General features: G+C 38.5%; 3 protein-coding genes across 8 annotated transcripts in view; 2 read left to right on the forward strand and 1 right to left on the reverse strand.

The window, feature by feature from the left end:
• The window catches only part of PRKD3 (protein kinase D3), a 76,890-nt gene extending 74,189 nt beyond the window's left edge, over positions 1-2,701 (forward strand). For 2 of the 3 annotated variants that reach the window (XM_079941446.1, XM_079941447.1), the window contains exon 19: positions 1-2,701. In XM_079941446.1, coding sequence (XP_079797572.1) covers positions 1-174 — 174 coding nt within the window. In that variant the 3' untranslated portion in view covers positions 175-2,701. The other variant, XM_079941448.1, reaches the window with a different exon arrangement.
• On the reverse strand, positions 168-22,186 carry NDUFAF7 (NADH:ubiquinone oxidoreductase complex assembly factor 7). 3 transcript variants are annotated; one of them, XR_013831158.1, is made up of 11 exons: positions 22,090-22,186; positions 21,618-21,781; positions 17,641-17,721; positions 16,573-16,683; positions 12,732-12,945; positions 11,854-11,912; positions 11,056-11,166; positions 8,339-8,482; positions 6,842-7,015; positions 6,023-6,314; positions 168-262 (listed from the first exon to the last, which is right to left on the reverse strand). XR_013831158.1 is itself a non-coding variant. In XM_079941450.1 (10 exons), exons 1-10 carry the CDS (start codon positions 22,139-22,141, stop codon positions 6,099-6,101), a joined length of 1,326 nt encoding a protein of 441 aa, XP_079797576.1. In that variant the 5' UTR covers positions 22,142-22,186; the 3' UTR covers positions 5,177-6,098. The 3 variants fall into 3 exon arrangements, 1 of the variants encoding a protein (XP_079797576.1); XR_013831159.1 differs by lacking the exon at positions 168-262 and adding an exon at positions 1,603-1,652; XM_079941450.1 differs by lacking the exon at positions 168-262 and having other exon boundaries at positions 5,177-6,314.
• CEBPZ (CCAAT enhancer binding protein zeta) overlaps positions 22,182-23,337 on the forward strand; it is a gene marked incomplete at its 3' end in the record, with an annotated part of 22,157 nt that continues 21,001 nt past the window's right edge. For both annotated transcript variants that reach the window (XM_079941444.1, XM_079941445.1), the window contains exon 1: positions 22,182-22,438. In XM_079941444.1, the coding sequence (XP_079797570.1) occupies positions 22,283-22,438 (156 nt within the window). In that variant the 5' untranslated portion in view covers positions 22,182-22,282. The remainder of the gene's footprint in view (positions 22,439-23,337) is intronic.

The following is a 23,337-nucleotide window of genomic DNA, read 5'->3' on the forward strand; positions in this document are numbered from 1 at the left end:
GACTATCAGACTTGGCTTGACCTTAGAGAATTTGAAACTCGCATTGGTGAACGTTACATTACACACGAAAGTGACGATGCCCGCTGGGAAATACATGCATATACACACAACCTTGTATACCCAAAGCACTTCATTATGGCTCCCAATCCAGATGACATGGAAGAGGATCCTTAACTATTATTGAGCTAACTTCAATAAGGAAGGATTTCATGTTATGGACTGGTATTTTGCTGCATAACTGTTGTTCTTTGTAGGTTGTCATCTGAAAGGATGCAAAGACATGAGGAAATATGATAAGGAATCAATGACACCAATACTGTAGTTCATATTGAGTAGGTACAAGAGGGGAAACTGAGTAATAAAAACACATAATGGAACCCAAGATAAAGCTTTTCATAAATTTTTACAGCATAAGCAATAACTGGTTTTTGTATTTTTCCTAATCGTTCATTTTAGTACAATAGTGGCACTTAATTTATCTTCCCTTTCCTATTCTTAACATTTTTTTAAAAAGGAGAAAAAGGCAAGCTAGAGTCCAGTTATTGCATAGCTTGACCAAATCATACAAGAGTTAACAAGGTTGATTACTAAACAGATGTGCATTTATGCGGTAACTGAGAGGCTGCCAGCATGCCATTTCCTATAGACTTTATAAACATTTGTTTAACCGACCATAGAGGCATTGAGGGGTTTTTCCTAGACTCCTGGAAAGGGAGTGCTGGACTGTTTTACATTTCTTTTTTAGGTCAGTCAAGACTCCAAAACAGTGATCCCTAACCCTTTTGGAGTTGAAATTCTGAATATGCTCTTTGGAACATGAAAATTAAGTTGTCACCTTTTGTAAGTATTGCTATGTTTCAACAGCCCCTAAGGTCATTCGGGACAACTGATGTACAAAACCAGGAGTAGGAACTGCTGGTCTCAGTGCTGAGTTGTTATGTATGTCTTCTTATAGCTCAACTCTGCTGCTAAATATTCATGTTCCCACTGACGCCATTGTGGTGCCACAATTGGATTCCAACATTTAATAGGTATAGATCTGAACTCTAAGTACACAATTTATCTTTACATAGGGTTGAATAATTTGAGGAAGAAAATTAAATATATGCTAAAAGTAGGCCAGTGCAGAGTCAGTTAATGCTACAGGAAAGAATAACAGCATCCTTTTGTTCTTCCTTTAGCTTATTGGAAGGCTTTACAGATACCTGGAATGTTTTAAAACCAATTATATTTTAAGCAGTTTGAGGGAGTGGACGGGGTGGAGCATGAAACAGTTTATAAGAGTACGGCTGTATTATCAGCTGAGCAAATGAAAGAATGAAATAAGTATTTTTTTTTTTAACACTGCAGCTTCAGCAGCCAGCTAAAGACATTTTTTTCTATCCAGATATCATATTTAAGAGGTTAGACTTTTTCATAGCTTTTTAAAAGTTACTAACACTTTTCCCCCAAAAAAGTTAAAGATCTGGTGGGACCATTCACTTATAAAAAATCTAGGGACTTTTTGTTTTTTGATTCCTCAAAATCATTGTAAACATTTTTCCCTCCAAAAAAGAGCCAAAGATGTGGAGCCAAAAACTCTGGCTCCGTTCTTTAATTACCTGTGTTGGCCTCAGCAGGTGACAATCTGTCTGAGCCTTGAGTTCCTCAATCTATAAAATAAAGATTATAATTCTTGCCTGTACCTTTCTCACAGTGTTGTTGTGAAGGTCAGATGTTGATAAGCTAAAAGTTATAAATGTGTTAACTGTCACTGCCCACAGAATTTGAGGTAGCAAAGGAAAAGAATGTTCTTCTTGTGAACAGACTAAGACTGAGAGGGCCCTTAGAGATCCTGAAGCTACTGCCTTATCTAGGACTAAAAATATCCTTGAGAGAATGGAAGGAAACACACAGTGCTCCTCTTTTCTGAGCTCTTTATGTGTTTTACTCTCACAACAGCCATGAAGTAAGTGCACGTGAACTCTCTCTCACAGATAAGGAAACTGAGGCACAGGGAAATTAAGTATCTAGCTGCTGAAGGTCACAGTTAGGATGTGGGTTTGAACCCAGGCAATGTGGCTCCAGAGTTCTTCTTACCCCTCCTAACCATTTTACTATACTGCCTACCCCTAAATATCTCCAGGAGACACTCCACAATGTCTCAGTATTTCATTGTCAAATAGGAGTTTAAAAAATTAAACCAAATTAATTTTGCAAAACCTTTGGAAAGTGTATTTTCCCTGTGATAGAGGATAACTTCCCCAAATTTCTCTAAAGTAAGTGTTTATATCAGTGTGCTAAAATGAAGTAATTCTGAGTCACTAGGCACCCTATTGTGGTTTTACTGCGTAAAATGATAATTAACTGGAATGACGTTTGTTTGCTATACTTATATAATCAAACTTTACAAGCCATGAAATTAATTGCACTCTTTTTGTTTCTGTTGAATGCCTAAGAAGTTTTCTAAAAAAAAAAAATGTAAAGGCACTGTCAGATAATTTGGAGTTGAGTAATTTCTCCAGTTACTGTATAACCTGCATAACCTTTTTTTGTCTTGAAGTCATTGTGTTTGTATAAGAAATAATTGTTAGAAACATTTGATAATGTACAAAGTAGTCTATAATGACACTGTTTAGTACATTTTTATTTTTTATTACATCCCACTTTTTGTAAATATCCTCAAAGAAGCTTGATAATAAAATGTATTTCCATATCACCATACTTTTCCATGTGAAAACCTGAGCCTATCTCTAGTAGAGGTATCCAAAGAATATTTTATTTGGTTGTGTTCTTTTCCCAGGCTTTGGTAATAGAACTGTTTTGGAAATAGTATTTGTAAATGAAACCAATGCTATATTTAAGAACACAGATTTTTTTTTTTTAAATCTGACAAAATAACAAACAACTCATTATTACAATTTTATACAAAATTTGAGGTAATAACCTCAAGGTCTCACTTCTTGGAATGAAAGTTTGGAATAATTTTAGGTTTTTCAGAAACTACCATCAAATATTCCACTACTGCAACTGCCAAAAGACTTAAGTTAAATACCTAATACCAAAGTACATGTATAGGTGTCAAGAAGCATTGCCTCTTTCCCCTTAATCATAAAAACTATTAAATAATTGGGAAGGGCCAACTATGGGCATTTTAATCTTCTAAAAATTCTCCAACCGAGTCTTTAAGGGTGGCTAGGAATGGCCCAAAGTTGAGCAGCATCTGAAAAATAAGGCCTCCATCTTCCTTTAATTTAGCATGAGATAGAGAATGCTAGTCCTGTTCTCAGTGAAGCCAAAGAAGCAATAAGAAACAACCATTCATCACTCTGCCAGTGAATTTCCAATGTAGTTAAGCTATAAATTCAAAACATATAGCTAGTATTTTAATTTCACAAATTTGTGTTGCTTATATAACAGTTCTTCAGAAAGTCCATATGTCTGCTATTAATAAAAGTTTTTTGAACCAAAAAATGAGAACTTATAGAACTAAATCTTGACAATTATCTGAAAATAAGAGAGAATTAACTCAATTTAGAAAATTATTCCTCCTAAGCAGTCTGGATTTATTCTAAGTCATATTTTAAGTACCTGTTAGGTTTACTGGTATTACTGTGACTTTAAAAATTTTTTTAATCTAATTTTAATTATAAAATTCACAGAAGAATATGGTAAAAAATTCAAATACCAAAAAGGAGGACAAATAAAAAAAAGTAAGTCTTTTCCCACCCCTCAAACCAGACTGGGAAATTTAATAGTGATTATTGAAGTTCATAGCAATATAAGGCCTACCTCAAGAAAGAAGAAAAATTTCAAATAACCTAACCTACTGTCTAAAGGAATTAGAAAAAGAAGAACAAAGCCGAAAGTTAGTAGATGGAAGGAAATAATAATTATAAGAGAGGAAATAAAATAGAGACCAAAAAACAACAGAAAACATCAATGAAACCAAGAGCTGGCTTTTTGAAAAGATAAACAAAATTGATAAACCTTTTTGCAAAATTGATAAACCTTTAGCCAGGCTCATTGAGAAAAAAGAGAGGACCCAAATAAACAAAATAAGAAAGAGGAGAAACAACAGCTGTACTACTGAGATACAAAAAAAAAAAAAAATCATAAGAGAATACTACAATTATATGCCAACAAAGTGGACAACCTAGAAGAAATGGAAAAATTTCTAGAAACATACAACCTGCCAAGACTGAGTTAAGAAACAGACAATCTGAACAGTTCAGACCAGTCATTAGTAGTGAAATTGAATTTGTAATTAATAAAAAACCTCCCAGCAAACCAAAGTTCAGGCTTCACAGGGGAATTCTAAACATACTAAGAAAAGCTAATACCTATCCTTCTCAAACTATTCCAAAAACTGAAGAGAATGGAATGCTCCCAAATTCATTCTACAAGACCACCATTATTATCCTAGTACCAAAACCAGATAAGGACTCTACAAAAGAAGAAAATTACAGTCCAGTATCTTTGATGAATACAGATGCAAAAAATCCTCATAAGTTAGCAAACTGAATCCAACAATATATTAAAAGGATCACACACCATGATCAAGTGGGATGTATTCCAGGAACACAAGGATAGTTCAATATTTGCAAATCAATCAGTGTGACCCACTACATTAACAAAAGGATAAAAATCATATGATCATCTCAAAAGAGAAGAAGCATCTGACAAAATTTAACATTCATGATAAAAACTCTCAACAAAGTTGATATAGAGGGAACATATCTCAACATAATAAAGGCCACTTAACCACACTCAATAGGGAAAAGCTGAAAATCTTCCCTCTAAAATCCAAATTGGAAGGGAAAAAATAAAATTGTCTCTATTTGCAGATGACATGATACTGTACATAGAAAACCCTAAAGTCTCCACCAAAAAACTGTTAGAACTAACGAATCCAGTAAACTTGCAGGATACAAGATTAATACACAGAAATCTGTTGCTTTTCTATACACAAATAATGAACTATGAGAGAAAGCCAGAAAACAATCCCATTTAAAATCGGCATCAAAAAGAATAAAATATCTAGGAATAAATAACCAAGAAGGTGGAAGACCTATACTCTGACAGCTATAAAACACTGAAGAAGGAATCTGAAAATGATACAAAGAAATGGAAATATATCCTATGTTCTTGGACTGGAAGAATTAATATTGTTAAAATGTCAATACTACCCAAAAGCAATCTACAGATTTAATGCAATCCCCATCAAAATACCCATGACATTTTTCACACAACTAGAACAAACAATCCTAAAATTAATATGGAACCACAAAAGACCCAAATTCCCAAAGCAATCTTGAGAAAAAAGAACAACGCTGATGGTATCATGCTCTCTGACTTCAGACCTTACTACAAAGCTACAGTTATCAAAACAGCATATTGGCACAAAAACAGACACACAGATCAATGGAACAGAACAGAGAGCCCAGAAATAAACTCACGAACCTATGGTCAATTAATCTACAACAAAGGAGGAAACAATATACAATGGAGAAGACAGTCCCTTTAATAACTAGTGATTATTGGGCATCCTTTCCTTACTTTTTATATAAAAGTAAGTATCACTGAACAGAAAACAACCAGTCCGCATTTAGTGTTTTAATTGCTGTGAAATTACTTCTAAGCATTTCTTTAAATGTAGCTTTTCTCCAACAAAAATGGAATCATAACTACAAAACATTTTGCACCCTACTTTTTCACTTACTGAATCTTAGCAATCTATGTCAGAACATACTACTCTACCTCATTTTAAAAATATATGGATAGTTCTATTTAATCAGTCCCCTGTGAATGGCCAGTTGTTTCCAGTTATAAAACCAATCAGAATTCATGTTTACATTTTAAAATAAAAATACAGCAACGAGCTTTATTAATTAGAGGAAACCCAATAATAAGTTTCATTAAATTGAGAACACACATTTGTACCAAGAATCAAACACAATCTTAAAAGATCAATTTTCAGTTGTACTGTATGGGCTATTTTTATTGGCGGTGAAGAGATAAAATATTTCAATACTTATTTTACCTGTGATATATAAAATGTGTTCCCTTTAGTCTAGTTTCTTAGGCCAACTTGGGAGTAGAAAGTCCAAACTGAAATATCACCGCCAAACAAGTTCACCAAACCCAGCTACAGGTGATGGAGAGGGTTTTGACTGACATGCATTCATCTGATGATTTCTACCATGAAGTCTCTGATGAGGTATCAAGGCAAAAAAGTTAAATCTTTCTCCCATCTTCGTAGGATTCATTAACATATCATAGCCCTGAAGTAACTGCTGCCTCAGTGATGGCTCATCTGATTTATCTAAAAGAACCTGAAAAGAAAAAGATTTCTTAGTGAAAATAACCAGGAGAAAGGATTCCTAGTTATTTGCAGCAGTACTAATGACTATTAGCTATTCAATAAAAGTGCTTAAAATGTAATTTCTGATCATCTACCTTAGAATCATGGTGTGTTTATTAAAGATACAGGTTGCTGTGACCCAAACCTATGGATTTGTATGTTTAGCAAATATTCCCAGGTGGTTTGATCTACACTGAAGGGTTAAGATGTCTTCAAAACAGTTGTAAAATTCGTACTCATACAGGCAGTCAGGTTTTCTTAACAAACGTGAATATTATTTGCAAGTCTTCATTTTACCTCAGGAGAGATGCATGGAACTTACCAGGCTGCTCCACCCCCAGGCTGTCTGGTTACACTGAACCCTATACTACTGAAAAGACTGGAATACCAAGGATCTGACTAACAACAAGAGCATTAAGGCCAAGTGAACTTAAAATATTTATTGAAATAGTATGAAATTAAAATATTTAATAACAGTGAAATAACATAAATCATTACCTTCAGCCGGACATCAATGCCCATATTTCTTAAAAATGTCTGCTGTTTTATTGGACCCAGAGAAGCTACTTTCCCCTGGGACATTCTGCGCAAGTAACTGAAGTCCACGTCAGCTGTGAGGTCTGCTGTTCCCGGGGCAATTAAGACATCATGAAGCCTGTGGCCACAAAACCCCTTGAACATAATTTTTTGAACGATGAGTTTTTGTACCTTTATGGTTATCATTATCAAGATTAAAGAAATGCTACCATTTTAGTACATTTTACATAACTGTTAAAAAGGAAAATATAGCCAATATCAGTGGTTTACAAACTCTTACCAAATAGCACGCTTTCTTCAAATGAGATGCTATGTGGAAAACCCACTATAAAGTGCTATGTTATAGTGCCTGAAGATGCTGCCTTTGACAGTTGTTTAAAATTTTCATTAATGCCCATGGTGATGAAGTATAAGAGAGAATTCTCCAGATGAATTCAGGTTACCAGAACCTAGATGGTGTTTTACAAAGTGTATCCATCAACTATATGCATCAGAATCACCTGAGAGCAAAGTGACTATACTCCAATAAAAATTATTTTTAAAAAAATCACCTGAGAACATGTTACTGGACTCTACCCAGACCCAGCAAATCAGAATCCTGGAGATAAGCCTAGAGAATCAGTGCTTAAAGAAAAAAAAACTCTCCAGGTTTTTCTTTAAAAGAACAAAGTTAGAAACTGAGAAACACCGATCTAGAAAATGACTTAATAACATCTAGTTAAATGTATTTCAGTATACTTTAATTAAAGTATATCGAACAGAATTGATCATATTCCAAGACAGCGGTCCCCAACCTTTTTGGCACTAGGGACCGCTTTCGTGGAAGACAATTTTGGGGATGGTTCATGTGGTAATGGGAGCGACGGGGAGCAGCAGATGAGGCTTCGCTCACTGGCCTGCTGCTCACCTCCTGCTGTGCGGCCCGATTCCTGACAGGCTGAGGACCACTAATGGTCTGAGGCCCAGGGGTTGGGGACCCCTGTTCCAAAAGCGTAAGAAAGGATGTTTAGGAAGGATAAAACAATACATCTGGAAAGGAAAAAACGTGTTGAAAATATGACAGAAAAGGTTTGATTACAGTAGCTAGATCAAATCTATAAAAAGTAACAATGTTTTTTTAAATGAAGGAGGGGAAATTTTTAAGAACTTTTAAGAAAATCTTTCAATCTGAATTATTCAGGTGCTTACTAGGATCTATGCAAACCTAGGTTCTGCAACTTAAGGAATAATGCGGACAATCCAGACCCTGTTCAAAGGAGAGGTGGACAGTAAGATACAGGGTTAAGGGTAATTATAACAACATGGATTAATTATAAAATAATGTAATACAACAGTGCTAAGCACTGTAGAAACCAAAATAAGATAAAGATCTTCAGTGAGCTTCAAACCTAACAAATGACAACTGTAAGTAAACTACCAGTTAAATTCTGATAAATCATGTGACTGAATTATACATACTCTGAAGGTATCTGTCTTAGTTCCATCATGACCATAATCAGCAATCAGGGCAGCACCTCCAGTTTCTGAAATGCGTTGAGAAAGTTCCTGAATAATAACACCAGCATCAGGACACACTTCCACGTGATCCCTTGTTTCATCACACTAGTAAGGGAACAGTTGAATCAAAATACATCATTCAAAAAACCTGTTTCCTTAGGGTTTTTCTACAATGAGCATTTCTTAGTTACAATAAAAATGAATTCCTTCTCAGGGCTTCCCTGGTGGGCCAGTGGTTGGAACACTACGCTTCCACTGCAGGGGGTGCATGTTCAGTCCCTGGTCAAGGAACTAAAGTCCCGCATGTAGCACAGCCAAAAAAATTAAAAAAAAAAAAAAAATTTTTTTAAATAAAAAAATAAATTCCTTCTCAATATGAATATGTTGTCTACACTCAACTTTTCACATGACGTCCTTTCTATTATACAGAACTCCTTGGTTCTCTGATATCCATTCAGTTTACAAAGATATTTTAATTTTAATGCCTTTTATAGAAAGGCATATGCCCCCTCAACCCTCCAGATGGCTAAGAACATTATCATTTTATTTATGGTGATTTTACTTCTGTATCGTAATTCATATAAATATATTCCACTGGGTTGAAAGCATGGAAAAGGAATTTTTGTCTGCCTAGAACAGTGTCTGACACATAGAGACACTGAAAAGTTGTGCTGGCGGAACAAATGATATAAATCCAATATAACAAAACAGACCCTATTAAAGCAAGTATATCTGCCTTCTTAAGCTGGAAAAGGTACCTCAACGATATGCTCTATATCTAGTAACACCAGCTTATAAACTAGTGTCAATGTACCTGAAGCCCTAATTTCCCAAGATGTTCAACTAAGGGTCCTCAAGAAGTACATACTAGCTTAAAACGTGTATTGACAATAAATAGTAATTCTTACCAACTGGACTAGCAGATACGAAATTTCACTAATTCCTATGATAATGAAAAAATTTTTTTCCTCATTGTGCAAACGTACATTAACTGTTGCTCCCTCCTAACACCTAGTACGAGTGAAGTACTGACCTGCTCTGATGTCTCTGCCTATAATGGCACAGGTCTAAGAGGTACACAGTCAGGCAGACTCAGCCCTTGAGTCTCACCTCATCTCCAGCTTACTAGAGACAAGTTACTTAACCTTTCACAGTCTATTTCATATACTAGGCTTATTGTGAGAATTAAATGAAATAATAAACCACTAAGCCTCCAGTGCTATTAAATAAATTACTGTGGTTTGACTATATAAACCATGGGGTCAGCTGCTTCAGGCATAAAGTGACACGACTCAGCGTTCCATGCTGACATTCTTAATATCCTAGACTGCTCTTCAAGACAAGAGATTCCATTACCATTTGCTCCATCCAAATGAGAGGGAAATCATCACTCCCTTTCTCATAAGTGTACACTATTCAAGTGAAGACCTAAAAAAAATGAACTCCCGGGGGGTTAGCTCTCAGGAGCTTTATGAATTTGTTTCTCACTCAGGTAAATTAGCCAGACTATGAAAAAGTAGAAATGCTCACAAGCACTTAGGCTGACATTTTAAACTTAAGCTTTGCAATGAAAACTTAATTCATAGGTTTACGTTTAAAAGCTCTTCTGCTTTTAAAATCGATAACTTCTAAGGCAGAAATTCTTAGTTATGGTCCAGAAAGTAGAAATCATCTTTTTCTGAGCTCGAAAAAAAGGGAATAAAACAGGCAATCTAAAGCTCAAACATTCCTGAGAAGTACAGGTGTTTTGAACGTTTAAACTCAAACCGAAGATACACAGGCTCTTGCAATTATTCCTTGAGGACAATAGAAAGAAGGAGTAATCAAATTTTAATTTGGGTGGAAGCATGAGAAAAAAGGCATGCTCTAACAGTAGCCCAAAGAGAGTGATAATACAACTTACCTAATAATAGTTTTGAGAATTAAATGAGAAAATAGAGTAACTGGGGCTTCCCTGGTGGTGCAGTGGTTAAGAATCCACCTGCCAATGCAGGGGACACGGGTTCGAGCCCGGGTCTGGGAAGATCCCACATGACGCGGAGCAACTAAGCCTGTGTGCCACAACTACTGAGCCTGTGCTCTACAGCCCACGAGCCACAACTACTGAGCCTGCACTCTAGAGCCCACGAGCCACAAATACTGAGCTTGCATGCCACAACTACTGAAGCCCGCGCACCTAGAGCCTGTGCTCTGCAACAAGAGAAGCCACCGCAATGAGAAGCCTGCGCACCGCAACAAAGAGGAGCCCCCATTCGCTGCAACTAGAGAAAGCCGGCGCACAGCAACAAAGACCCAGTGCAGCCAAAAATAAATTAAAAAAAAAAGTAATACATACAAAATATTCAATAAATATTGTTATTGTTACTTTACACTGTACTACATTGTTTTCACAGATACATAACTTCCTGTCAAGTAGACAATATTGTCACCATTTGATAGAGAACTGAGGTAAACAGAGACAGTCAGGGACTTGCTGAGTAAGCACTTACTTTCTTATTACATTAAGGTCACACAGCTAAGAAATGATTTGAACCCAGTCTCCTGACTCTAAATCCTGTGCGTTTTCACTATTAATAAAAAGCACCTTTCATGTTACAAGGAACTCTAAAATACTAACTCAGAAAATAAGACTGAAGATTTGGTTGGCAATAAACTTAAGGAAAAAAAATTATTCCTACTTGTATGAAGGCTTCTGCTGGGGTGGCACAAGGCGCCAAAACAAATCTCAGTTTATCAGAAACCTGTGGATCAATATCAATGAGTACTTCTCGCCATCCGTGTGGTGTTTTCTAAACACAAAATAACACATAAAAACAAATTTTTGCAAGTTCTCAAAATTGCCTCTACCAAAATAACTTTTCTCCTCTTATCATATACAAGATAGATAACTAACATTTACAGAGCACTTTACCACTTAAATTATTTAAAGGCATTACTTCATTTCCTTTTAACAGTATGAGTAGAATGATAGATGCAAACTATTAATGCTGTTTAGATAAGAAATGGAGGAGGAAGTAAGCAACATGAAAAGTGCCCCAAAAATGGAAAACAGACTTAGGAGGACTAATCAGAAGCTTCTGCCAACAAATTACTACATAATGATATATACTCTTAACCCTACAAGTTACCAGTACATGTGCATTACCACCAAATCTTAAATCTCCTCACAGAAAGAATGAAGAAAATTTTTAATTTTTGGAATTTAAAAATAGTTGCTAAAAAATAATCCTTCATTGCACTATAGTGATTTACTATCTTACATTCTCATACATCTTTATCCCAGAAGAATTAAGAATCCTTAATATCCTAAGAATTAAGAATTCTTAATATTTCACTTTTGCCTTTCAATTATTTATATTCATCAAACTTCCAGATATAGCTAACATCAACAATAATTAAACACCATAAATGTTTATTCTTACAACATAAGGCCCTTTGTTATTCAATTATAAATGTGACTTCTTTCCCATCAATACCTGAAACTTATGCACAGGAAGAACATCGAAAAATTCATGTGCAAGATAAAAGCTGTACTCTATTTAAAAACAGAAGAAAAAAAATTAACATTTCAGCATTTTCAAGGCAATCAATTGGTTGTTTTGAACATTAACAAAAAGAAAATGCATAGTTCTTCGTAATGGAACTTGTGATGCTTCCATAATTATAATTTCCACAGAATCACCCACCTCTTCATGGCAAACCTACTGTGCAGAACATACATAGGAACAATTATTACTATTCCCATTTTCCACATAGAGGGTCAGAGAGCTGAAATATCCCAGTTATCAGTTTAATGTTTTATTCATCACCAGGCCCAAAAGAAATCAGAACTCAAATTTGTTAGCTGGAAGAGGATTTGAATTTCCTAAAATCATCCAAGACGCTTAAGGCCAGGAATGGCTGTGGTGCCTTGGCCAAGGTCAGACCACCACTTTAGGTTTGAGCTGGGGCTCCTCAATATAACATTCTCCAGGAGTGAAGGGATTCTCCTACCACCCCTTGCTTGCCTCTAGGCAAGTAAGGATGATCAAAAGATGAGATAATTAAAGTAAACTCATCTACTAACACTGCTTCCTTCGGGCCCCACTGCCTTGGGCTACTTCGTCATCAGTACTATCTGAGGGGTAGGGAAAAAATAAAAAGTACAACCGAGATCCATGTTTTGGTTTCGGTTTGCTTTGGTTTTTGCAACACCACATGAAATTATTTTCTAACACAATGCTGTTCTCCATAGGTAAGGGACTTGGCAGCCCTAACTCAATCTACTACATTGCTCTACAAGGTTGTGGTCACCCAGCACTACTGTGAGGGGTTGTGATCAAAATTCTTTCATTAATCAATGTAAAATAATTACCTTTTGGAACATCTTGCAGATCTCGGTACCAGGAAATTGGAATTCCAGACTTAGTGACACCTTTCATATATACTGGGGATCCAGTATTTCGCTCTAATAGGACCTTCTCTTCAGTCAACGTTAATGCTTGAATCTCACTTAATTTTTGGCTCACTTCTACCATATGTATTGAAATGTCACAGTTTTTCAGCACAGATGCAAGCTGACTGAACACCTAAATATAAAAAAAAGAAGAAATCGGCAAAATCTTGTTGAGCAGATTTTAGGTTTTCTAACCATTTACCTCAATAATTTGCTCATGTCACAGCAAAAGTAATAATTGGTTTCAGAGAACCTCACACAAGTCACTCTCCAGCAGTCTATGAGCATCATAACCTACCGGAGTTATTAAACATAGTCCATATAAGAAACAAACAGTACATAGTACACAGTACAGTTTGGTTTCCTACTGATAAAAATTAGAATTAGGACTAACAAATGAAAATAAAAGCTTTAGCATCCAATAAAAACAATGATTCAGATTAGGGAGTCTAAAAAAAGACCCAAGAAATAAAATGTATATAGCCTTGATTTTTTTTTAACTTTGAAAAAACAGATTTATTACTTATAAGACCTGAAAATTATTATACACATCACACCTGGGGCCACACAGCAAGTTCATGGGTAAAGAGCTAGGCTTGATTTTTAAAAGCTGCTATGGGGGCTTCCCTGGTGGCGCAGTGGTTGAGAATCTGCCTGCCAATGCAGGGGACACGGGATCGAGCCCTGGTCTGAAAAGATCCCACATGCCGTGGAGCAACTAGGCCTGTGAGCCACAACTACTGAGCCTGCGCGTCTGGAGCCTGTGCTCCACAACAAGAGAGGCCGTGATAGTGAGAGGCCCACGCACCGCGATGAAAAGTGGCCCCCACTTGCCGCAACTAGAGAAAGCCCTCGCACAGAAACAAGACCCAACACAGCCAAAAATAAATAAATAAAATTAAAAAAAAAATAAAATAAAAATAGAAAGCTGCTATGAAGGGAGTATCCCAAAGAAGATCATTGGCTAGCCACTGATACAGCAAGTAGGGCCCTAGAAAGTGATGCGAAAGTCAAACTGCTGTATCTCAAGTGATTAGGCCAGCAAACCTTGGGCAGCAGGAGGCTGTAGCAACAGCTTGAAAAAAAATAAAGAAAAAAAGAAAACGTAAAAGCTGCTATGCCTACAAAATAGTCTCACCCCTGAGATGATCAGACTGTATCCACAAGAAATCAGATTTGAATGGCACTAATTACTTGACAGTTTAACTCTGAGATTCTTTCCCATTTTCAATTTCTTCTTAGCCACACACATTTTTTTGCTACTGTAAACATGAGGAAAAAAAGGAATATACTAATGTTTTATCAATATCTTAATGCTAAAAATTCAATGCTAATTGCATAAAGTACATCAATATATTTTTCATTTGAATTTAATACTGGTGATTTGCCTCCTACTATTGAGACATGAATATGCAGGTACAGACTGATTAGGACAAGGTGACTTTTCCAAATTTAGTTTTGAGATGAAACTATACATAGAAAAACTTCTCCCCAAGAGAAAAATCCTTCAGAAATATGATCAAAAATAAAGTCTGTAACTACACCTTTGGCTATTTTCTTTACATTCCTTTAAATTCTTTGTTTTTTTAAGAGTTCTCAGGACTTGATCTAGGGAAGCATCCTTTAGACATTTTAAGAGCTGTGGGTATAGTTTGGTGCATATAGTTTGGAGCACGGAATTCAAGGTAGAGCACAGAAACAAGTTTGGTTGTGAACTTCTTGTACTGATAAGAGGGTAGCTGCCAAAGATGTTTCCGCAGGGGAATGATAAAGCCAAGCATTTTCTTTCCAAAAGACAAGCATAAAGAATGGATTATGGGGGACAGGGATTAGGAATTTGGGATTAACAAATAAACACTACCATATATAAAATAAACAACAAGGACCTACTGTATAGCTCAAGGAACTATATTCAATATCTTATAATAACCTATAATGGAAAGTAATCTGAAAATATATACATAATCACTTTGCTGTACACCTGAAACACTGTAAATCAACTATACTTCAATTAAAAAAATTTTTTTAAGAAAAAAGAGCTTTGGGCTTAATTTTTAAAATTCTTGAAACAAAATATTGTTTGAGAATCTTATTAAATATTTTATATTCAAATGACTTTGCCAATTTAAAAAGATACAAAATAGAGCCCTGGAAACATAAATCAGTGGGTTACCCCCACCACCAAAAACATACAATATAATAAGGATTCTTATTTGTCAGATATTTGTAAATTTTCTTTGAAAAAAAAATCCTTCAATTCTTAATTTCAAGCAGAAATCATATAGCATCAAGAAATTTAAATTTCTTCTTTCTTTTTTTTTTTTTTTTTTTTTTTTGCAGTACGCGGGCCTTTCACTGCTGTGGCCTCTCCCGTTGCGCAGCACAGGCTCCGGACGCACAGGCTCAGCGGCCATGGCTCACGGGCCCAGCCACTCCGCAGCATGTGGGATCTTCCCAGACCAGGGCACGAACCCACAACCCGTGCATCGGCAGGCAGACTCTCGACCACTGCGCCACCTGGGAAGCCCAAGAAATTTAAATTTCTTTAAATTGAATATGCATTTTTTTTACACTGATTTGTCAGGTACACACAAAATAAACTCACAATTTATTTTGGAACATACAATGTAAGTAACTTTGATGTTAGTAGAATATGCCCCGTAGCTATTCATAGGGGTTGTACCAAAATATACTTACAAGCAGTACATGAGAGTTCCCCTTGCTCCCCATCCTCACCAACCAAGGTCTGACAACCTTGGTGTTGTCAGACTTTCTAATTTTGAGGGTACAGGGGTTACTCACTGTGATTTTAATTTTCATTTCCCTGACTACCAATGAGTCTGAGCATCTTTTTGTTTTCATTAGCCACATGGATTTCCTCTTTTATGACAGGCCTGTTCACATCTTTGGCGTGACTTTTCTGAGTTATCTGTCACCTTCTTATGGATTTAAAGGAGATCTTCGGGGCTTCCCTGGTGGCGCAGTGGTTGAGAATCTGCCTGCCAATGCAGGGGACACAGGTTCAAGCCCTAGTCCAGGAAAATCCCACATGCCGCAGAGCAACTAAGCCCATGGGCCACAACTACTGAGCCTGCGAGCCTAGAGCCCGTGCTCCGCAACAAGAGAAGCCACCGCAATGAGAAGCCCTCGCACCACAACAAAGAGTAGCCCCAGCTCGCCGCAACTAGAGAAAGCGTGCACAGCAACAGAAGACCCAACGCAGCCAAAATATAAAAAATAAATTAATTAATTAAATAAATCTATAAAAGAAAAAAGTTCTTTATGTATTCTAACTACCAGTTCTTTGTTAGTTATATGTGTTACAAATAACTTCTCCCACTTTGTTTTGTCTTGTCACTTTCTTTATGGTGTCTTTGAAGAACAAAATGTTCCTAGTTTCTTTAAAGAACAAAAAAGTTCTTAATTTTAATGTATTTGAAGTTATTAATCTTTTCCTTTATGGCTTCTGCTTTTTATATAATGTAAAAAACTCCCTACTCAGATGAATATATTCTCCCATAATATCTTCTAAATGTTTTATACTTTTAGCTTTTACATTCTCCCCTCACCCCCATTTTTTAAGATTAGAAACATAACAAGTAATGATTGATTATATTATTTTGACATTACATTTTAGCTGAGAAATATGAGATTAAGGAGATAAGACTGAAAACCAAGGAAATCAACAAAGTTTTCAAACTCAGTCAAAAGTAACAAGGGTCAGGTACGTGAGACTTTAAGACATTCTTTTATTACTTACCCTCAAAATATCTCCCAAGAGGGTACCCCTGCCTGGGCCCAGTTCCACCAGTTGGAAAGCTGCATTTTTTCCAGTGGCTATCCATTCACTGATTAACCATATCCCTAGGAGCTGTGACAAGGAAAGAACTACATTCAAGCATTATAAAGCATAAAAGTATACCACAATATAAAACTCTATGTAAATAGACTTTACGCAGGAAGGCAAAATGTTTCCTAACAACCATACACGTTATTTAACATGTTAATATATGTATACGCACACAGGAACTTCACTGGGACTATAGTACAACACACACCACTTAGGAAGCTTAATAACAGAAGAAAACACCTAGTTAAAAGGCAGCCTCTACTATAAAAGGTCCCATGACACAGATAAGAGGATATCACTTACTGAAAGGTACTAGTATTTGAAAGCAAACAGACATATATGATTCTGCCATTTCTTCATATTCATGTAATTTCAATAATTACATGGCTTTAAGTCATAATATTTTTTAATGCCTAGATTTTTCTTCCTTTTGTGTACTATTTTCTATTTCTAAAGTGATCAAAGGTTATATATGGAAATAAATGACCTAGAATTCCTGAAAAGAATTCAAAGTTCTTAAGGAGACTTCTACTGTAAATACAGCTAAATAAGGGGTATAGGCTATAGAGTGCATTTTGATTCCACTAATTCCTCAGTATTTTTTATCTTTTCTCTCTTCCTTCTTGAGGGAACTCTCAACCTTCTTCTTCACCTTGCCTGTTGTCTCTCTTTGTCTTTCCATTCTCATTTTTTCATCTGGTTCTCCTCTTTTCCAACACCTTTTCTTCCATTTCTTTTCTTTTTCTTTCCTTCTGGTCTTTGTATCTCTACATTTCCTTTTCTACAGTAAGGTATAAACCTTTCAAATGTCCTTGATACCTCTATTACTCTCTATTCCTTCAGTATATAAACCACTAAAAAATTAAAACTCGATGAATCACCGAAAACAAAGCTGTAAAACACTACTGTAGAATACTACGTGATCTACTCTCAAATGTTTGATAATTAGTTTCTTCTAGAGTTTACGTTGGATATTACCTCCCCAAAGATCTGACTTATTTCAGGTGAAGTAATGAAATCTCCTTTTTCTCCTAGCATGTCACGGTTCACATAATAGCCCTAAGTAAAAAGAAAAAATAGAGAAAACAAATTAATTTTCAAATAAGCTTTTTAAAACACCCCTCCAAAATCTCACATAATGTATACAATGAGATAAACAAGTTATTTCATAAGAAAGTTCTCTCTTCTAAATAAGCAAAATAAACAGCGTCTTTATGTAAATTTTACAAAGTAACAGTCATTTTGCAGAACTGGTAGAAAAACAATCACTCCTTGACTACAAAGGCAGAAGCCAAGCAGGGCCCCTCTCCACACTGCACAGCTGCCCTCCCTCTCCTGCCTCCACACGAAGACCCTGGCTGCCCTGCAAGCCCCTCGCCCAACCTCTCGCACTGTGTTTCAAATCAGCCCTGCCTGCTCTTGAGGCTGCTTCTTGACCTGGGTGCTGGTGACACGGGAGTGTTCACTTTGTCAAAATTCATCAAGCTGGGGCTTCCCTGGTGGCGCAGTGGTTGAGAGTCCGCCTGCCGATGCAGGGGACACGGGTTCGTGCCCCGGTCCGGGAAGATCCCACATGCCGCAGAGCGGCTGGGCCCGTGAGCCATGGCCGCTGAGCCTGTGCATCCGGAGCCTGTGCTCCGCAACGGGACAGGCCACAACAGTGAGAGGCCCGCGTACCGCAAAAAAAAAAAAAAAAAATTCATCAAGCTGTATAAATGTGATTTTGCATTTTTCTATGTGAATGTTATATCTCAATAAAAAGTTGATTTTTTCTGTTTGTTTTTGTTTTGTTTTTAATTTGCCCTGCCTGGCCATACATCCTTGCCATCGCAAATGTTCTCCTTTCTCCTCTCCCATCTCTCCCTGGCAATCTTCTACTCAGTAAGACTGAATCTGCTCAAATGCCATCTTCTCTGACCTCCTCCTCCAGCCCTCCAACCTCAGGCAAAACCGCATGCCTCCTTTTCTAAACTTATTTCTTTATATATCTAAATTTTTCACCAGAAGGATTAGTCATTTGGAGGACAGGACTATGTCTTATTTACCTTCATATACCAAGTTTTAGCGTAGTGTCTAGCCTTCAAGAAACACTCAAGAATTGTTTAAAATTTCCCTATGCCCTTCAAGCCCCTTCTTCTACCAGCTTACTCTCAGCAGGTGACCTGGGCTCTGGCCCACACAGGAATTAAAGAATGTTATTAAATAGACTTCCTCAGGTTCCTGACCCCATCCAGCCTCCACTGTTCCCATTCTTTCCTTGGGACTCAAAGTCTGAAACACCTACACCTTCTGCTCTTTTCCAAACTTAACCCTGTTCTCTGGCTCAATCACCATTCCTCACATAGCCCCCATGGGCCAGGATCTTTCTATCACAGCTTTCTCTTACAGCTTCAACTTTTCTCCCTCAGCATTAGAAATTTAATTAAGTCACTTCCATCTTTAAAAAATTTTTTTTCACTCCATACAGCATCTCCCCTCTAGCCTTTCTCTTTCCCTTCATAAGGAAGTATTTCAGGGGTGGGGTGTGTGTCTGTGTGTCTGTGTGTGTGTGAGAAACAAACCACTCTGGCAGTCTAATGAACACTACAGACCCTTCATAGAATGTTTTTAAATGCACAGGACTTAAAACACACAGGACTAAATATGAAATCAACTGAAAAAATACTTACCAGGCTTCCCTGGTGGTGCTGTGGTTAAGAATCTGCCTGCCAACACAGGGGACACGGGTTTGAGCCCTTGTCTGGGAAGATCCCACATGCCGCAGAGCAACTATGTCCGCGAGCCACAACTACTGAAGCCTGCGTGCCTAGAGCCCGTGCTCCGCAACAAGAGAAGCCACCGCAATGAGAAGCCCGCACACTGTAACAAAGAGTAGCCCCCGCTCGCCGCAACTAGAGAAAGCCCGCGCGCAGCAACGAAGACCCAACACAGCCAAAACTAAATAAATAAATTTATAAAAAAAGAAAAATACTTATCAAATATTTTAAAAATAAATTTGTGATATAGTAATATATATACACCTTTATAAGTGTATTAAAAAGCAAAATTGAGCTGAAGTTCTAATAAATAATGAAGTTTTGAAGTACAGAGAAGTACAATAGTATTTTGAAATATCATGATCACTCTGTTGTGATATGACAACGTCAGTGATTTCCACTGACGCTAAAATCACAGAATATTGCTGATGGTACTGGTTGTTGCCTATGTTCATAATCAGAGAAACACTAAACTTCAGTTAGAGGTTAATGAAAATAAAAGTGTAATTTTTATTCCCATCCACGTCTACAAACCCCCTGATTTCTATTCAAGGATCCCTAGGTTAAGAACCTCTACTTTACATTTGAGTTACCTCAAGGCTTACTCCTGAAAAACCTTCTCTTCTCTAAGTATACTCTCACTGGTTCCTTTTTATTTTAACGTCATCTATATACTGATGATGACCAAATTTATATATGCATGCCCAATCTTTCTCACGAACTCCAGACTCTTATGGCCAACAGCTCACTTACTATCTCCACCTGATGTCACTGCCAACACAATGTACATGAATGCACCTCCTAAAGGTTTCCCATTGTACTAACGCAAAAATCTAAATTTCATGAAAGCACTGCATGAACTGGCTCTCCAAACTCATCTCATACTACTTTCCTCACCATCAAACCCTCCCACCCGCCAGTCACTGCCCTGCAGCCACACTGGTGCCCTTCTCTTCTCTGTGTACCAAAGCATTTCCCAGCTTAAAAACCTTGTGTTTCTGGATCCTCTGCTGGGAACCCACTTCTCCCAGACTTTTGCCAGGCTGGCCCATCCCCATCCTTCAAGGCTCAGCTCAAATGTACTGGCCCTCTCTGACCACCTACCTAAGGAACTTCTACAATCCCTATTCCCACCACAGTATTTGCTTTCAATCCCTATTAACCCAGTTTTGTTTGTTTGTTTTTTCCTCCCTCAGAAGCACTTACAACAATCCACAATGATCCTGTTTAATTATTTGTTTCCTTGTTTATGGTTCATTATCTCACTAGAACATAAGTGCTATGCTCCATTGTCCACTGCAGTATTCCCAGAGCCTGAGACAGTGCCTGGCACATATGGCACCTCAATAAATGGATAAATGATGAGTGGACCTCAACTCTAACCCAGAGATGTTTGTTTTAAAACTTCTCCTTATCTGAACTTTTGGTACATTGTAACACTGCATACAGGCATTAAAGGATCTCTTCCATTACTAAACCTCTGGACCCTGAGTCACTCTACTATATCCAACAGCAAAAGGCCAAATGAATCCAAGCATTCCACAGATCTCATATTTCAACCCAACCAAAAGGTGAAACATTCTAAAATAAAAGGACCACAGGCTTTCACCAAGTGACTTTGCAGAGCAGACAAGGAAATGAAGGTCAAAAACCTGTGACAATGCCTAATGCTAGAACGTAAACGCCCAGACCTTCCATTCTCAATGGAATACTCTTCCAGTGCCTGCTGATGCCATCCCAACAGAGCTTTCCAGGCACTAAATTCGTATTTCCTGTTGCCTATTGGACATTTCCACCTGAGTCCCACAAACACTTCAAATTCAAAGAGTTCGGACTGAACTCTTTCCTACCTCTACCTCCTCCTGAACTCACTTCTTCCTGAAAAATGACTCCAGTATCTACCATAAACCCAGGTAGGGAAGTCATCATTCCTTCATCTCATAAATCCAATCGGTTACTTCGTCCCCTGAACATCTTCGTAACTTGTCCTCTCTTTAAAGCCACTGCCGCTGACTTGACCCAGCCCTGACCAACTGACAGATTCATTTATGTGTCCCCAGGTCTTCGAGCGTGGCTCTTCCCTTGGAAGGCAACTGCCAGGGCTGAGGACCTTCGGGGTCCTCTCTGAGCATATCCTCCTGGTTCACACCTCGCAGCGCAGCTAGAGCGGGCCTGGTCCCCGGGCTCCCCGACCCATACCTTGGCTGGGTTGGTCAAGACCTCCTTCATGTACTCGGCCACGGTGATGGGACCAGTAGACTTGATTTTGTACATAAGATGCCGCAGCATAGGGGTCACCGGGTTGTTTTCTGCCGGCTCATTCCCGGAGCTGAAGTACTTTCCTCTCCAAAGACAAGTAAAGACTGTAGAAAACACACATTAAACGGCATTCATTAGAAACCTTAGTACTGGCATCTGCACAGCAGCCGGAGTGATTTCAAAGCGGCTTCATCAACCCTTCACCTCGGCCAAAGCCAGGAAAGCGGTCTCGGGCCCTCAGCACGCCCAAAGGGCGTAGCAGGCACACGCTTGGCCCACGACCACACAGCCGTTTCGTGTCTGACGCTGGACTCCAGGCTGCAGCCCAGAGCGCCCCGGAGCCTCCTCAACTGGAGAAGGCGCCCCGGGCGGTTTTCGCGACAACGGGGGCTCGGGCACCGCAATTGCTTACCTGCGCGCACGGCGCACAGCCGCCCAGCGCCTGCCGCAGCCAAGACGCTCATCCCAGACTCCGCACGCAGCTGCGAGCCGCCCGTAGGTGGGGAGTGCTCCTATTTCCGGGGGAGGACACGCCCCCTGCAGGAAGTACGTCACCCGGCCAAGCGGAAGGAAGCTTTGGGCCGTGCGCGTGAGCTTTGCTTGCCATGGCGGCTGCTAAGAAACCTTTGGAGTTCCACGCCAAGCGGCCCTGGCTCCCGGAGGAAGCGGTGGAAGATCCGGACGAGGACGACGAGGATGCTAACGATGAAGCCGACGATGGGTTCTCCCTGCAGGAGGTTTTACGGCTCGGAGGCACCAAGGTAATGGCCTTGGACTCCAGGAGAAGGGAGACACAGGCGCGTGGAGTGGTCCCGCGAGTGGCGCGGGCAAGTGGCGCGGCAGCCCCCGAGCTGCAGAGTGGGAGGGCGTCGTGGACCCAGATCCCAGTTTCGAAATGTGCTCGGTGCGCTTCCCGCACTTCTTTCCCATTGCTCTTTGCAAGAGAAAAGTCGTTTAGAATTGAACGTTTTTATGCCGTGTCTTTTCTTAGGATGTAGGCGTCATCTCATTTTATTGACGTAGTATAACTGGCACTCCATCAGGTCGGAGAGGACTGACCTTTTTTTTGGTCCTGACCTCGTGGTATCAGTGTTTGGAGCCCCACTGGTATTGGAATTTAACTTCTATTCTCACAATGTACACCCACGCGCTCAGTTTACGCTCAAGAAGCTGTCTGCGCTCTTGGAATTTACATCCTAATTAAGGCAAAGAAACAGTAACCAAACTTTGGAATACATTGTATATCAGACGCTGAGTGGAGAAAATTAAAACGGGGAGGGAGGATAATAAATGGAAGAGGCGTTACAGTTTTAAACGAGGTGATCGGGGGACCCATCCCCGAGTTTTCGAGCAGAAAATTGAAGGAAAGAAGGGAGTGAGCCTTTTTGATTTTGTAGTTCCAGGAACAATAAAAATAGTGCAAGTGAGGTGAGAGGAGAGCAGTAAGAAACGAGGTCAGACGTGGAAGCAACCTAAGTGTCCATCGACAGATAAATGGATAAAGAAGATGTGGCACATATATACAATGGAATGTTACTCAGCCATGAAAAAACGAAATTGAGTTATTTGTAATGAGGTGGATGGACCTAGAGTCTGTCATACATAGTGAAGTAAGTCAGAAGGAGAAAAACAAATACCATATGCTAAAACATATATATGG

The sequence above is a fragment of the Stenella coeruleoalba genome (genome assembly GCF_951394435.1).
Source record: "Stenella coeruleoalba genome assembly, chromosome: 13".
In the NCBI taxonomy this organism is placed as follows: Eukaryota; Metazoa; Chordata; class Mammalia; order Artiodactyla; family Delphinidae; genus Stenella; species Stenella coeruleoalba.

Coding starts and splice junctions, on each gene's coding strand:
- NDUFAF7 (XM_079941450.1), bottom strand. CDS start 22,141: ATGAGCGTCTTGGCTGCGGCAGGCGCTGGGCGGCTGTGCGCCGTGCGC. Junction 12,946..16,572: donor TCTTGGGAGATATTTTGAGG/GTAAGTAATAAA, acceptor TTTTATATTTAG/GTGTTCAGTCAGCTTGCATC. Junction 11,913..12,731: donor TCTGCAAGATGTTCCAAAAG/GTAATTATTTTA, acceptor GTTTTTAAATAG/AGTACAGCTTTTATCTTGCA.